Source organism: Papio anubis, chromosome 10, assembly GCF_008728515.1.
Source record: "Papio anubis isolate 15944 chromosome 10, Panubis1.0, whole genome shotgun sequence".
Taxonomy (NCBI): domain Eukaryota; kingdom Metazoa; phylum Chordata; class Mammalia; order Primates; family Cercopithecidae; genus Papio; species Papio anubis.
The window spans coordinates 124,451,585-124,467,779 of record NC_044985.1 but is presented as its reverse complement, the minus strand read 5'-3'; the positions used below and the strand labels follow the sequence as shown (position 1 = coordinate 124,467,779).

General features: G+C 48.4%; 1 protein-coding gene and 1 long non-coding RNA gene across 2 annotated transcripts in view; one reads left to right on the top strand and one right to left on the bottom strand.

Moving 5' to 3' along the window:
- Positions 1-2,682: 2,682 nt before the first annotated feature.
- The window catches only part of ANKMY1 (ankyrin repeat and MYND domain containing 1), a 67,815-nt gene continuing 54,302 nt past the window's right edge, over positions 2,683-16,195 (top strand). Inside the window, exons 1-4 of the mRNA XM_031651721.1 lie at positions 2,683-2,902; positions 6,253-6,415; positions 8,622-8,811; positions 10,309-10,452. Coding sequence (XP_031507581.1) covers positions 2,683-2,902; positions 6,253-6,415; positions 8,622-8,811; positions 10,309-10,452 — 717 coding nt within the window. The remainder of the gene's footprint in view (positions 2,903-6,252; positions 6,416-8,621; positions 8,812-10,308; positions 10,453-16,195) is intronic.
- Positions 3,590-5,454, bottom strand: LOC116269221. The gene is made up of 2 exons (XR_004176681.1): positions 5,254-5,454; positions 3,590-4,004 (listed from the first exon to the last, which is right to left on the bottom strand). It is a non-coding gene; the product is annotated as an uncharacterized LOC116269221 (long non-coding RNA).

The window sequence follows — 16,195 nt, the reverse complement described above, 5'->3', positions numbered from 1 at the left end:
CTGATCATCATTTCAATAGCTGAGCTGCGGCCTAAGTGGTAAAAGCCCTGTTCCAGTTGGGCCTGACCAGGTCTTGTTAAGAGGTAAACAGCTTAGAAATGCTCAGTAGACTGACTGGGCGCGGTGGCTCACGCCTGTAATCCCAGCACTTTAGGAGGCTGAGGCGGGCAGATCACGAGGTCAGGAGATCATAGACCATCCTGGCTAACACAGTGAAACTCCGTCTCTACTAAAAATACAAAAAAATTAGCCGTGCGTAGTGGCGGGTGCCTGTAGTCCCAGCTACTCAGGAGGTTGAGGCAGAAGAATGGCATGAAGCCAGGAGGCGGAGCTTGCAGTGAGCCGAGATGGCGCTACTGCACTCCAGCCTAGTTGACAGAGTGAGACTGTCTCAAGAAAAAAAAAAAAAAAAAAGAAAAAAAAAAGAAAGGCTCAGTGGATCACTGGCATAGCTGTTTACACTGGATTTGAAATCAAATTCCTGCAGAATTCTGTCAAATCACCTCGAGATCAGAAAGTGACAATGTGTGGGTCTCCCTTTGGTTCCTGCTGCTCTGGTCATGTCCATGGTGAGCTGTGTGGGAGCCATGCTATGGAATAAAAAGTATGGCGACATTTGGTACCTGAAAGAAGATTCCAGCTCACGGCATTGTATTTGACATACTGGTGTTCATCATTGTATAACAGAACCTTATCCCCGTTAGTCTGCTGGTCACTATGGAAATTGTGAAATATATTCAGGCCCAGTTTATAAACTAGGATCAAGATGTGCATTATAAACTAAATAGTGTCCACACTATGGTCAGCACATTCAATCTCAGTGAAGAACTTGAGCAGGTAAAATATCTATTTTCTGATAAAATGGGAACGCTCACTTGCAATATTAAGAGATTTAAGAAGTGTACCACTGCAGGTGTAATTTATGGTGCAACACCTTCTTCCATCCAAGCCCTGACATTTTAATGACCACAATTTATTTGAGAACATTGAGAATGGCCATCCCACAGAAAACTATATAGAACAATTTCTTACCCTGTTATCTGCATGCCACACTGTTATCCCTGAGAGAGATGGAAATATGTAATCTACCAGGCTTCCTCCCCAGATGAAGCAGCTTTAGTGAAAGGAGCAAAAAAACTTGGCTTTGTTTTCACTACAGGAACACCATACTCTGTCACCATAGAAGCTATGGGAGAAAATTCGCTTTTGAAATTCTTAATGTTCTGAAGTTCTCTAGTAATAGAAAAAGGAGGCCAGGCACGGTGGCTCACGCCTGTAATCCCAGCACTCTGGGAGGCCGAGGTGAGTGGATCATGAGGTCAGGAGATTGAGACCATCCAGGCTAACATGGTGAAACCCCGTCTCTACTAAAAATACAAAAAAACTAGCCGGGTGTGGTGGCACATGCCTGTAGTTCCAGCTACTCGGGAGGCTGAGGTAGGAGAATGGCGTGAACCCGGGAGGCGGAGGTTGCAGTGAGCCGGGATTGCGCCACTGCACTGCAGCCTGGGCAAGGGAGACTCCGTCTCAAACAAAAAAAAAAAGAAAGAAAGAAAGAAAGAAAAGGGATGTCCGTAATCGTCCGAACTCCTATAGGCTCCAGCTCTATTGCAGAGGGGCTGGTGAAGAGAATATTTCCCCAATCCCCCAAGTTGCCCTTCAACAATGTCTTCATCAACAGCGCTGTAGCTCTAAATGTCTCACGTGGGTATGCATTTTCTCAAACAGAAGCATCTGTGGTCACGCAGGAAGAACCAGTCCATTCTTACAACACTACTAAAAATAAACGTAAGAAGAGTTGCTTTTCCTGATTTCACCTATGACTCAGATTCTGATGACTGTAGTCTGTACTCATGTCCTTCACTGAGACTGGTAGAATGCGCTGGCACTCCCAAACACTCAAGATTCTGGGGTATAAATAATGGAGGACCCCTATTTACTTTTTCTTAATTTGTCTTCAGTGTTTTACCAAATGTATTTCTTTTTGTGTCTGTAAGATAATTTGTTCATCAGCTCAGCCAGAAATATAAAATTAAAAGCACTGTTTCACACACACACAAAAAGGAAAACTCGATGTGCCAGTGAGGAAGCAGGGTAAAGACCAGCCTCCAGTATCAGTGCAGGAACATCCTTCCTCCAGGCAGTAGGCCTTCAAGCTTCAAGCTTCAAGCCTCAGGGCCCAACCCTGAGGCTGGGGGCTCTCCCTGCAGGCAGGACTGTGCCTGCAGGGCCTCCTCATACTTCTGGAGCTGAGACCAGAAGCCCGGGTTGGGTTCCGCTACCGGGCGAGCGCTCTTCACCATCTGCAAACAAGAAGTGCATTGAATAACCCCAAGTCGCCCTAATGGCCAGAAAGTGCCAAAGCGGGCCCTGTTCTAAGAGTGGGCCCCGCCCAACCCGGAAGTGCCTCTCCGCTTCCCTAAGCCCGCCCTTACGAGAGAGACCCGCCCCTCCCGGAAGTACCTCTCCCAATCCCGAAGCCTGCCACGCCCGGAAAACCCGTCCCCGGAAGACACGCCCCTCTCGAAACACCGGTCCCCTGAAGGCCCGCCCACCTGGAAAGCCTGCGCCAGGCTGAGGCCTCGGTGCCTCATAAGGTAGGCGGTGCAGACGGCGGCCGAGCGGCTGCGGCCGTTTTTGCAGTACACTAGGCAGGCGCCGCCGCCGCGCACTGCGGCCTCCATGGCTGCGCACGTGGGCTCCAGGTGCGCCAGCAGGTCCTCTGCCGGGTCGTCGAACACGGGCACGCGCAGCTCTGCCACGCCGGGCGCGCGCGGGCCGGGCTGCTGGCGGGAGACGTTGACGCACAGCGTGACTCCCGCGCGCGCCAGCTGCTCCTCCGCGCCCGCGGCGCGCGCGCTCCCGAGGAAGAGCGAGGGCGCGACGCGCACGAACGGCGGCGGCACTGGCGAGGCGGGCACGCGGCGCCCCGCGTCTCCCGGCCCCATGGCGCCCGACGAAGAGTCTGCCTGGGGCTCGGGCGCCCGCCCTGAGGATCTATTTTTGGGGCTCAGGCACCCACCCAGGAGTCTATTTGTGGGAGCCGGGCGGGCCGCCGGGCGCCCCCGGGTCCTAGAGGCCTCCGAGGTGGACCAGGCCGGGACTTGGGCCTCCCGTGGGCGCCTGGCCGGGGCAGGGGGCTTGGGCCTCGTGGGGGCCGGGGCATGGCAGAAGGCTTGGGCCTCGCCAGGGCTCCGGCGCCTTGGACCGCTCTGCGTCCCCTGCTCGCTGTCCTCAGGCTCCGTCCTCCCTGCCCCGGCGGCCTGCGGTACTGGGCTCGCGCCTGCGCCGAGCGGCGCCCCTGTCCGCTCCACTGCGGTGCCTGGCGCGGAGGCGTGGCTCGCCGGGGCCTGCCCACTGCGTGCCCCCGTCGTTCGGCTAGGGCCCCGTGGTTGCCCCGTGCCTGTGGACGGCGAGCTGCGTGGTTCCCGTGTGTTTCCCCTTTCCCTAGTGACTGCGTTGTCGGCTTTACGTTTATTCCTTTTTGTGACCCGCTTTGTAACTGGTGCATTTTTTTCTGTGTATTGTAACACATGGCTCATAAAACTAATTTCTGTTTTCATGACTTCTTCATAGACCACAATATTCCTTTTGCTCTAGCTCAGTAATTTATTGGGGTCAGCATTGTAACTTTAAACAATTTAATATCACTTAATGACCATTAAGTTGCCATTTAAGATCCCTTCAATTTTTCTGACGTCTGGTAATTTTCAGGGAATGGATACAGTGAAAAGTAACTGTCTCACAGCCCTGCAGACATTTAGCGATTGAAGTCTCAGTTTTAGAAGTCTCTCTCGGGGTTATCTTCATTGCTTTGTTCCATCAGCCATCTAGCATTGGTAACTCAGATCTTTATTGCAGCCTGGGGTTCATTCTTGAGCTAAAGACTCATATATGTCTGCAGGCAGGTCTTCACTGGTTGCAGCTCCAGACATCACCTCCGTGCAGGTCTTAACAGCATCTATTTCCCACTTCCTCCACCCTAAGGAAGGACTCCAGCTTTCCTGGGATGGAGAAGGAGTGGAATTCCCTTTTTTTCCCCATAGTTCATGGTAGCCATTGATTAGGTTGGGACACTGTTTCCCTCCACCTTCTAGGAGTTGGCCCTATCTCTGGCCAAAAGTAAAGGCCACACTCCTGTGACTGCTCTGGAAATGGGCTTGGTGTCTAATAACCCATGGAGGAGAGAGCACTTTGGTAGGCTCCTCTGTTCTCTCATGACCATAAGGGGAAGCCAGCCTTGGGTGAAAGCAGAGGAGATGGGAGAGCCAAGGTCCTTGATGCCTTGGACCTTGGACTGTTGGGCCACTTAAATGAATCAAACAAAACCTGAAGTCCCTCCTTGTGGACTGATTCATGAATCATCACCCTTTATGGTTGGAGGATGGTTGAGGTGGGTTTTCTGCTCCAAAGCCTGCTACTTGAACCATCATGCTCCCACACCATTGAGCTAATGGTTGGGGAACCAATTCATCCTAAATGTCTCTGCACCTCATTGCCACACACAGTCTGGGCCAGCCTCTGTCTCCTGGACTTGGTGCTAGTCCCCCACAGCGTAACCAGAATGTACTTGCTAAGAACGGAGCGTTTCTACATGTTGGTTCTGACTCCTTAGCAAGTTGTAATTCACAACTAATGTGAGTTGTGAAATCAATTCTGTGGGTCATGATAAGCATTTTAGTTTTTAGAGAAATAGTAGACTACATGAAAATATTGGAGTGCATGCATGTAGTATTGTGAACTTTTAATGAAACAGTTTTCTGAGTTGTTTGTACTGGGTCGTGGTATGAGATTTTACTGTAGAGAGAAGTGAACTCAGAGACAGGCACTGGCATGTGGAGGCAGTGCCCCTAGAACCCCAGAATCCTGGCCCAGCCTTAGTCCCTGGAAAGTTAGTGGGGACGGCCGGGGCATCGGCTCTTCACACACCCTCCCCTGTTCTCAGAGGCAGTCTGTGTTGAGAAACGCAAGCCCTGCCCCTCCAAGAGCCTCTCCTCTCTTTCCAGGAAGGCCCAGCTGTTTCCCACCGTGGTGCCTCTGTACATCCCAGTCCAGTTCCTGAAATGCGCTCTGTAGCCTGGAGAGCTCCTGTGCATCCTGCGAAGCCCCATCAGGAATCCTCTCTCCCGCAAGCCTTCCCCAAGACCCTTGGTCCAAGACAGCCAATCCCTTTTCTCTGCGGTGACTCCTGCGGCCTCCCTCATCTCGTTCCCTCCGCAGGCCTCCAGCTCCCCTTGCGCCCTCCACATTTACCGAATGGACAAAGGCTGGGGCTGGAATCAGGCAGGGCTTGATCAAGCTGTGGCTCCACGTGCCAGGTGATCAGGGCAAGTTAACACTTGGGCCTTAGTTTCCTCAGGTGTCCCACGGCGCTCCCCGTGCCGCCTTCACGGGAGTGTTGGGGGAATTTAGCGCTTTCTCTACCAGGGGCACTCAGCCCAGGGGCTGACCGGGTCAGCGGGAGGCTGGGACCCAGGCCGGGCTGGCGGCCCGCACCTGAGCCGCTGAAGTCACAGAGGGCGGGCACGCCCGTGGGCGGGGCCGGGTGCGTCCTGGCGCGGGGATTGGTGGAGCCGCAGAGTGGCCGCGGGCACTGGGCGGGGCTGTCTCCAGGGAAACGCGACGCTTTCCGGAGGCGCAGGGCTGGCGAGTAGTCGGGGCGGGAGCGCTGGCGTCCGCTGCGGCTGCGGTCTCGTCGGTCTCCGTGCTGTCCGACGCGAGCTCTCCGAGCCTTGCTTGGTGCGGTCCCGCGGCAGGGGCGCTGGGAGCCGGGGCTAGGGGGATCCCGGAGCTCGGTAGGGCGGCGGGTGGGGGCCAGGCTCGCCGTCCCCACCCCGGGGAGGGGCCGAAGGGCTGGGGGTGTGGGGTTAGGTGGGCGCGGCGTCTCCCGAGCCCACCCTCGAGCGCTGGCTTCCGAGGCCCGTTGGCTGAGACCCGCTGTAAGCGGCGCTCCTTGGACGATAGTGGGCGCGGGCCACGTGACAGCGACCGCCCTTGCTGTGATTCCCGCCCACGAAGGGACAGGGACACCTGGGGACGCGGGCGAAGTTTGCCCATGGTTCGGACTGGCCTCCCTGAGGACTCCCAGGGATGGTGGCCCGGGGCCGGTGGGTGGCGGCCCAGGCTCCGGCGCGGTTCAGGGAGGGTCTTGGGTTCTCCGAGGCTCAGGGGCTGCGGGCGGGGCCTCGGGCGCTCTCCGAGTTCCCGGCGGGAGCCCTGGGGGCAAATGTGCGGTCCTGACGTTGCTTCCAGGTTGGAAGACCACAGACATGGAAGGGGGCCGTGCCTCCTTTAGCTTAGACCACGAAGTCTCCGGGGCTGCCAGCCCCCAACGCCCGCTGGAGGGGAAGGGCGGCGAGACCTCTGCTGCCGAGGAGCTGGGGCCGCTGGAGGATTACGCTGTCTTCGCCACAAGGTGCGGGGGACCCTCTGGCAGGGAGGTCCGACCCTGACCTGGGGCCTGGGGTTAGCGGGGATTCTCCTTCAGGCAAGCAGTAAAAATCGCTGAACTGTGTTACTCCCTGAGAAACTAGTTTCTGGAGGAATCCGAAAGCCCCAACGCTGTATCAGCAGCCACTGAGGAAAACGACAATAGATGGATTTAATGGGAACCTTCTCCTGTCCCTGCCTGCACACTCTGCCACCCGTGTCGCCGCCTAGTGGACGGAGGGAACGTTTCCCTCGCGAGATGGGGCTCCCGAGTTGCCCCCATCTTCACAGCTCTGTCGTTCGCAGCAAGGGCTGCTTTGAGCCAGGGGCTGCCCCGGAGCCTCACTGCAGCATCTCACGAGGTCCCTGTCACTCCATCGTGCTTGTCCCTGTTTGTGGGGCTCCAAAACACAGTCCCAGCCCTGGCCCAGTGTGATGGGTATTGAGGACCAGCCTCAACACCACCCGTAGGGTACCCAAAGTCTGGTGGGGACAAAGGATTGAAAAGAGACAGGTTAAGAGTTGAAAGGTGGGGAGCCAGGGGGCCAGTTGCAAAATGGAGGCCGCAAAAGGCTCAGAGCTCTGGTCTCCACCCTATTTATTGAGTATAGTCACTTAGATCTGAGAAGCAGATGTTCAAGGCAAAACAGTAAAAGGGTGGTAGTGCATCATACGCATAATCTATAGCAGTAGCGGTTTAAATGAATCTCCTTTGTGCTCAAACAACGTATCTTTAACTTACTGGAGAGTAGCTAGTGGGAGCGGGCTTAACTAGGAGCCTGCACGTCTGTCCACATTCCAGTGCTTCAAAGGAGTGTCTTTCTCCTTGAACACCATGTTTACAGATAAAAGACCAGATCTTGCTCTGAGCATGGGAACATGATGGCAATTAGGAGGCTTTCCTCCTCAGAGGCCTCTTGTGGCTTTCCACAACTTATTGTCCCATATTTTCATGGCCAGTTTATACAGGCACCCCACAAGCCCTTTTCCCACAAGCCCTTTTCCCAACAATGGACTTTGGGAGGTGGTTGGGTTTAGATGGAGTGGTGAGGATGGAGCCCATGATGGGATGAGTGTACCTACGAGAAGCAGAAGAGCCCAGAGTTCCCCCATCCTCTCTTACTACCATATGGGGAGCCAATGAGAAGGCAGCTCCACAGACCAGGAAGAGGACCCTCCCTAGGCAGGGACACTGCCGGCACCTTGGCCAGGGACTTTCACCCTGCACAGCTGAGAACGGAAGGCCCTTTGAGATGCCCTGTCCATCTGTGGGGGTCTCAGATGCTCCATCCATCTTTCATGGTCTGAGGCACCCCGTCCACCTGTGCTGGTCTGGGACGCCCTGTCCTTCTGTAGGGGTCTGAGACACCCCATCCATCTGTGGTGGTCTCAGGCGCTGTCCGTCTGTGGTGGTCTGAGGCACCACGTCTTTGGTGGTCTGAGATGCCCCGTCTGTCTGTGGTGACACCCCATCCATCTGTGGTGGTCTCAGGCGCTGTCCGTCTGGTGGTCTGAGGCACCACGTCTTTGGTGGTCTGAGATGCCCTGTCTGTCTGTGGTGGTCTGAGACACCTTGTCCATTTGTGGGGGATCTGACATGCCCCATCCGTCTATGGATGCCCTGTGAGTTATGGCAAATCCACCCTGGTTTGTGCTTCCTTGCATTGCAGCATACTCCCCAACCCTGCATCCATCCATCTGTCCACCCATCCACCTGTCCATCCTAGTATGAGCTGGCTGCCTCTCAAGATGCCTTCCGACCTTCCATGGGTCCACTTGTATGGGCAGTCTGCTTTCTGTCCAGTTTGGGGCTGGCACTGCTGGCCCTTGAATGAGGACCCTGCTGTGGGCACTCATGTCCTGCAGGCAGCTGGAGTGGGACAGAGGGCTGTCGATCTCAGGAGATGCTGCCAGCAGGCCTGGGCTGGACAGGCCGATGGGCCTGGCAGCATCTCCCCTATCCGTTGGCAGCCTTAGTATGCATTCCACTTCCTTTGTGACCTTGGGCCATCACTGTACCCTCTGTGCCTTGGTTTTCTCTCCCGTGGAGTGGGGATGCAGCAGCACCTATCCCAGGGCTGTAGGATGAAATGAGATGCTGATGCTGAGTTGTGCTCAGGGGTTGTGCTCAGCACTCACTGAAGGCACTGCAGCCATCTTGCTTTTCCCTCCCTCTGCTCCTGTCCTTTCAGGGATGTTTCAGCATCCTCTGAGAAGGAAGAGGAGGAATCTGAGGGCCCGCTGAGGGCGCAGGACCTGAAGGAGGCCTACATCCAGCTCGTCCAGGGTGTGCAGGAGTGGCAGGATGGCTGCATGTACCGAGGGGAGTTTGGGCTGAACATGAAGCTTGGATATGGCGAATTCTCTTGGCCCACAGGCGAGGTAACTGCTTCCACACTTTCTCCGACTCCTCGCCCAGAGCCTCTGGTGGCTGGCCTTTCTCCTTCCAGGAGTGATGGGACAGGAACTTTTAGGCCCATCAGTAGGAAGGATGCTAGGCTAAAGTCTTTCCTTCTTGAGAAATGTCCAGAGAAAAACATCTTTCCCAGCTTCCAGAATCACACCCATGATTTGCTAGGGTCCGCAGGATGAGGTTTGGGAAGCTGTGATTTAAGAAGGTAAGTTCTTATTCTGGGCAAAAATTATGAATTACCATAGCAACTCGTATGTTTACCTTGGTGAAACTGCCTGTGTCTAGGCTTAAGCAGAAGGCAGCGAATGTTCTAAAAAACAAAATGAGAACAAGTTTTGCACCCCCAGGCTAGGTCCTGAGCCCACGTTCAATGCAGCTGAAACTGAAAAGGCCTCTGTTGGCGCTTGTAATGGGAAGTGCAGGGGTGAGGTAGCCTCAGGCCTGCCTGGATCCAGGGTTCTAATGATCTAACTAGGCCCTCTCTCTTTCCATTTCCACGAGGGGGTTCTAAGACTGACCTTGTTCCATCTGCCCAGCTCCTGGGGGTGGCATCAAACACCCCTGGGAAAGAGAAAGGCCCCAGCAGGATGCTGGTCTGGCTTGGGGATGCATGAACTGGTTAAATCCATCAAGGGTGGGGCAAGGGTAAGACATCCTCTGGATGGCCAGGCCTGGCCCAGGCTCTGGGGCTGGGTCCCCTGGGGAATCCTCTCTGTAGGGAGAGGGTATCTGTTGTCAGAAGAAAGGGAAGGGACACTAAGCTGTGAAAACTGCCATGCCCTGCACGTCGGGGTCAAGTCTGGGTGGACTGTGAGCATGATGGCTGTGTGTGCACTCCTGGCCATCCTGTTTCTGAGAAAAAGGTGGTGCCTGGCACTCAGCATGAGGGTCTCCTGGCTGGAAGCCCTTGTCATGAATGTCACATTCTGTTTCCCCCCGGGGACCTTGGTAGAGGGGTAGTCTCTGACACACTCACCCCTGTTGTTTGTGGAGCTCACGTGTCCAACCAGTGATAAAGAGGTATAAATCAGAGTCCTGCCCTGTGCCCACCGGGGCCCAAAGCCAACCTCCAGGGCCAGCCTGTCACCTGTGAACCTGGCAGGGAGCTCAGCAGCTTGGGGCTCCTGAGTGGGGACAGGACCCCCCAAACCTAAGGTCAAGGTCACCAGGAGAAGACAGGTCTGTGCTCTCAGACTCAGGACGTCTGGGCAGTTTTAAGCCTCCCCACAGTCCCCCACCTGAGGAGAAGACAGAGAGGGAGCCTGGCTGTCGGGCTGACTGCCTGGTAATCCCTCTGGGTGCTTCAGGTGCCAACTCTAATAGTTGCATGCCAGGCACCCCTGAGTTCTGCCACAGCCCCGGGTGGTCCCCATTCATTGCCAACCAGGCATGATGGCTTGGCCTTGAGGGCATCCCGTCAGGTTCTGGAAGAGCAGCAATTTCTCACCAACTTCTCCATCTCACAGTCATACCATGGGCAGTTTTACCGGGACCACTGCCATGGCCTGGGTACCTACATGTGGCCAGATGGCTCCAGTTTCACGGGCACATTTTACCTCAGCCACCGGGAAGGCTACGGCACCATGTACATGAAGACACGGCTCTTCCAGGTGAGGGGGCTGCCATGTGCTCGGTTGGGGGCAAAGCGGCTGTGTGTGTCTAGGCCACTGGACAAAAAGATATTTAGGTCCTGGGGAAGTTTATTTAACTACAAGCAGCTTTTTTACTTTCAATGATTAAAATGGTACCAATAATAAGGGTATAGATAGAAAATAAAAGCCTCCTCGTATTTTACTCCCCAGAGGGATACTAGCAAATCGTTATATATTCTTTAAAGAAATGCACGTGTTTGTTTTTAAATATGTAAACTGGATCACTGTACACAATGTTTGAAATGTACCTTTTTAAATGGATAACACGTCTAGTCTTTCAAATACAGATGTGTTTTCCCCCTTTTATTACAGTATAATTTATAGTAAAATTCACCCGTTTTAATATATAGTTCTGAAAGTTTTGACAATTATGGGGTTGTGAAACTACTACTGCAGTCAGGATATAAAAAGTTCCATCACCCCCAAAATATTGCCATGGCCTTTGTAATAAATGTCTCCTCCCAACAAACTGTGGCTGATCTTATTTTGGCCTAGAATTTTGCCCTTGAGAGAATGCCATATTAATGGTGTCAACAGAAAAAAACAAACTCTGCAAAATATTTTAGAGAGGTTTATTCTGAGCCAATATGAGTGGCTGTTACTGAAACACCAGGGGTTCGCTCTAGGTCTTTCTGCTTCCTGCACAGAAAGTCAATCACTGAGACAATGAGTATTGCCAAGGAAGAAGGCTGTAATTGGCAGGTGCAGCTGAAGAGATGGGAGCTCAATCTCAAATCCATCTCCCTGACTAAAAGTAGGGGTTTATATAGCAAGGAAAAAATGTAATAATGTGTGAGAAAGTAGGAACTTGGGATAGGCAAGGAAGCAATCATGGTGAACAAAGGGCCTGGAATCACATTGAATGCCATGGTCTGGTGAGTTTTAGTTCATTGATACTTTTTGAGACTGCGTTTCAGCTCTTTGATACTTTTTGAGAGTCCTGAAGGTCTTCCTGAGGAAGGAACTCAGATAAAACAATTTAAGTTTCAAGCTTTAAGACCAGAAGGGTCAATTTTTATATTTATCTGGAAACAACTCTGTAGGATTACTGAGCTGTTGTTTCAGTCTCGCCTTTTTATTTATCAGTTCCTCAAATGGGGAATCAGGTCGTGGATCTTTCTGGCTGCTCCATGCTGAGGAGAGGCGTTGTGGGCAGCTCCATACCATGGGTGACCATGTGGTCACTTAGGAATCAAAGGTTAATATAGAGTTTTCTTCTAAAAGACCATCTTTCTCTTTCCATTCCCCCACTTGCATCAAAGACAAATCACAGTAGGACAACCTACTTGCAAAATAAGCATCAGTTTTCTAGTGCCCTGATTACCCACACAAAGTGCAGCAAGAATCATGGTTCACATAGGCTATCCTGAACTGGCTTCACTGGAACCTCTCACAAGGCCATTTCAGTCAAAGCCTTGGGAAAATAACCTCCAACTGTGTCCCATTATAAAATAAAACAGATTCTTATTAAACATATGCAAACTAACACATTGCCATGAATTAAGAATATTCACAAATAGTTTAAAAATTCTGGAAAAATTAGGCAGAGAGAGAAATATGACTCAAATTTTGTTTACAAATGTATACTCAGTACACTTAAAGTATATTTCAAGGTTATAAATAGCTCAAGAAAAAATTATCCTGACTCAAAGACAAAAGAAGAATCAGCAATATTTCAAAAAAAAACCATAAAAAGTATTACAGTCCTCCATTAGCTCACTCCATGCAATCAACTGCTCTCCATCATATTGGATTAGCAATGTGTATGAACACATCAGCCTTCCAATTAGTGCAGTGGAAGTTTTCTGTGTCATCCAATGGCACAATCTCCAAAGTTATCAGAAACCTGAATTCAATAGTCCTTTTCATGAACTCTCCCAAAGAAGCAAGCCCTGGATGGTAGCTGATTATAAGTGACTTTTTTGAGAAAGATCAAAGCAAAACAACAATTGTAGATGACAGAAGTCTTAAGGCAGCCATAGTCAAAGACACAGATGACAAGGAAATTGTTCATTTGTGTCGTATAACAATTTAACATAATAATAACAATAATCATTAACTATTACAACATATATTTAGACATACTAGAATTTCAAGAATGTCATAAATCCTGGAACATGTATTAATAACATATGTATATAAATATAACCCAAAGAGAGTTAAATCCTACCTCACAATTTACAATGCTTCCTGTGTAATTCTAATATAACAAATAAGCCTAATATGTCTCTCTTGGACTTCAGGAAGCCTAATATCCAAAAAAAGTTAATTTAAGAACAAAAATACTGAATTTAGAACTTGAAAATTTGCTGCTGAAAAGCCTGTTTAAGGTTTAAGACACTTGATGTCACAAAATAGGATCACAAGTTACTATAAAACAGGTATTTAGCCACAATTATAATACAAAAACATTTTCTCTTTGATAGCATACTCAGTTTCCTGAACAATAAGACCTAAACAAAAGACAGTATGACCTATAATGTCAGCACTTCGGGATGCCAAGGCGGGTGGATCACTTGAGGTTAGGAGTTTGAGACCAGCCTGGCCAACCTGGAGAAACCCTGTCTTTACAAAAAATACAAAAATTAGCTAGCTAGGCATAGGCGCATGCCTGTAATCCCAGCTAGTCGGAAGGCTGAGGCACGGGAATCACTTGAACCCAGGAGACAGAGGTTGCAGTGAGCTGAGACTGTGTCACTGCACACCATTCTGAGTGACAGAGTGAGACTCCGTCTCAAAAAAAAAAACAAAAACAAAAACAAAAAACCACAGCATGAGATCAACTAAATCTGTCTCCCTCTCTCCCTCTATTTTTTATTCTGTAGTTTTACTCAAAAGGTAAACAAAAATCTCATCTCTTACATGAAAAAATTTTCAAAAGAGAAAACCATATTTTACCTTTGTATGGTATATTATTAATGTTAAAGTTGATTTTAATAAAGCCTTATAAACAAATCTATCTAATTTTAATCAGTTTAACCATAAGGTAAGATTTCTATATACTTTTTATAATCTTTTAAAATTTTCTATGAAAGACAGATCAGTGCTCCAAGGAAACCATGTTATTCTGACACATGGGCCCAGACACTGGTCTTGCATTAGTGTACTTTTGATACTAATGTTTAATTTATAGAAAAACTCTGAACTAATACTATTTCTCAAAATCAGCCCTTAAAATCTCATGCACCCACCGCTTCTGCAATAGTCCCTGGGCCTAGAGGGATTGAACAGTTTTGATTTCTGGCCCTGTGTCTCGTGAAAGCAGTTCATTTTGATTGTCTCCTCCTGAGTCTAAAGATGAGGCTTCAAATGGTGTCAGTACTAAAGATGTAGCAGGGGTTGGTGCCTTCTTCAGACCCAGGATTCAAAGCCCTGTAACTTAATAGCATAAAGATTACTCAATAGGATATTTATACTGCAGAAAGTCCTATCATTCCCTCTAATATATTACAAATTAAAACACTGTGATTTGGTGTCTGAGTTACTGCCTGCAGTACTTTAAACCACTGTATTAAAGAGTTAGGTTGCTCACTGCATATGTCTAGTTGCTAGCGCTCTAGGGACAGAACTGTGACCGAAAACATCAAAGTGTGGTAAGTCCTATGCTAAACTTACCAAACTAAGACAACTAACTTTTCTTTCCATTATTTAACCTATTTACTGTTTGCCCCAAGAATACTCATCTCTAATCCTAATGTAACATCATATACATTAGGATTAGAGACAAGTTCTGTTTAGAAATAACCCCAAGAAGAGTTTTTTAGTTTTATTTTTACATTGAAAATCAGATTTGCTTCACCCTTAAAGAGCATGTTTATGTAAAATTAAATGAGTGTTGGCAGTGAGCTGTATTTTTTTTTTCCTAAATGGGAAATGGGTAAAAATGATGGTAAACACAAACATCAATTTTGTAAAGTCAATATTAATTTCCTTTTCTTTAATCTCCTTTCACTTAAATATTATATAACAAAACAGTGACAAAGAACAAGCACACCCATCTTAATATATGGTTCTGAAAGTTTTGTATAACTTCTTTTCAGCTATTTTAAAAGGATATCATCACATATTTGCAAGATTGGTTTCTAGATACAGTACTGACAACTGATTAGGTAACTTGCACCACTAAAATCTTCAAACCAGTGCAACACTTGTGCATACTTTGTGAGTACACAAATGAAGGCCCATCAGTGATAAATGGCTTAGGATCGAAAATCACTAGAAACTCTCACTTTTTAATTATCATTACTTAATCCAAGTGAATGTCACTTAGTTTTAATAATGGTAAACACAACTAAATTAGTTTGAGAAAAATCCCAATTAATATAATTTCTCTAAGGACAAGGCCAATCTTTCCTAAACATTAAAACTTTGTACCCACATCACAGTTTTGTTTTTTTTTTCTCATTACTTAAAGGAAAGATTGGAAACCACTTCAAATGGATTGAATTGAATGACCTTGGAAATAAATAACATTTAAACATTTTTATTTTCACCTACTTTTTCAAGTAACAGAAATAGTGTATGTACTATTTCTGCTCAGAACTTGTAAAACATAGTCTTCTCCAGATCATTCAAGGTAAACAAAATCAACCACATTTTAATTGGCTGGTGTGCTCTATCAATTTTTGCAGGCTTAACAAAGGTAGCTTATGAATTCTAAATAAATAGAACAAATGATGACTTGTTAGAAATACATAGAAATAAAGTGACTATTCACAGAACAAAATAAAAGCCTTCCATTAAAAAACTAAAAAATATCAGTAGTTTTATATATATGTATATATAAGTAAAACCCAAAGGTGAACAAAGAGCAAATAATTGAAAATCAAAAGCAAAAACAAGTAAACGGGAAACCAGTCCCAGATCTTTCTCCTACTCAGTTATCAGTTGACCTTGGATGCTATAGTATTACCCAGAGCCTAAAAGAACACATAATATTTTGTTCCTTGCACACAAATTAATGTCTTTAAGGCCACCAACACCACTATATGTTTTGTGCTATTAAGAAATTCACTTCAGGCACATGACCAGTAAGTACCTATCTATGCAGAAGAGCAAATACAGTGTGAAACAAAGCAATGTAGGTATTTACATGATACTTGGCTCCATGCTTAACTCTTACTGAAAAAAAAATTGCTAGCCGGGTGCAGTGGCTCATGCCTGTAATCCCAGCACGTTGGGAGGCCAAGATGGGCAGTTCACAAGGTCAGGAGATTGAGACCATCCTGGCTAACACAGTGAAACCCCATGTCTACTAAAAAAAAATACAAAAAATTAGCCGGGCATGGTGGCGGGCACCTGTAGTCCCAGCTACCCGGGAGGTTGAGGCAGGAGAATGGCATTAACCCAGGAGGCGGAGCTTGCAGAGAGCTGAGATTGCGCCACTGCACTCCAGCCTGGGCAACAGAGTGAGACTCTGTCTCAAAAAAAAAAAAAAATTACTAAACTGCTAATGTATTTAATGACAGTATTTCTTAATTTACTTCATCAAGAGTAAGACCTTTAACTTTGAGCAATGTTAATTAGCCAAACTTCTCCAATGTTCTATCAGGTTTTAAAGAATATTTTACTATCTAAACTTTTTCAACTTTCTATTTTCTCTGCATATTCATGAAGATAGATACACAGAGAAACAGGAAAAAGCTACATATGCTTTACACAGACCATCTGTGACATGCTTGGACTTTGTTTTTCCTAAATT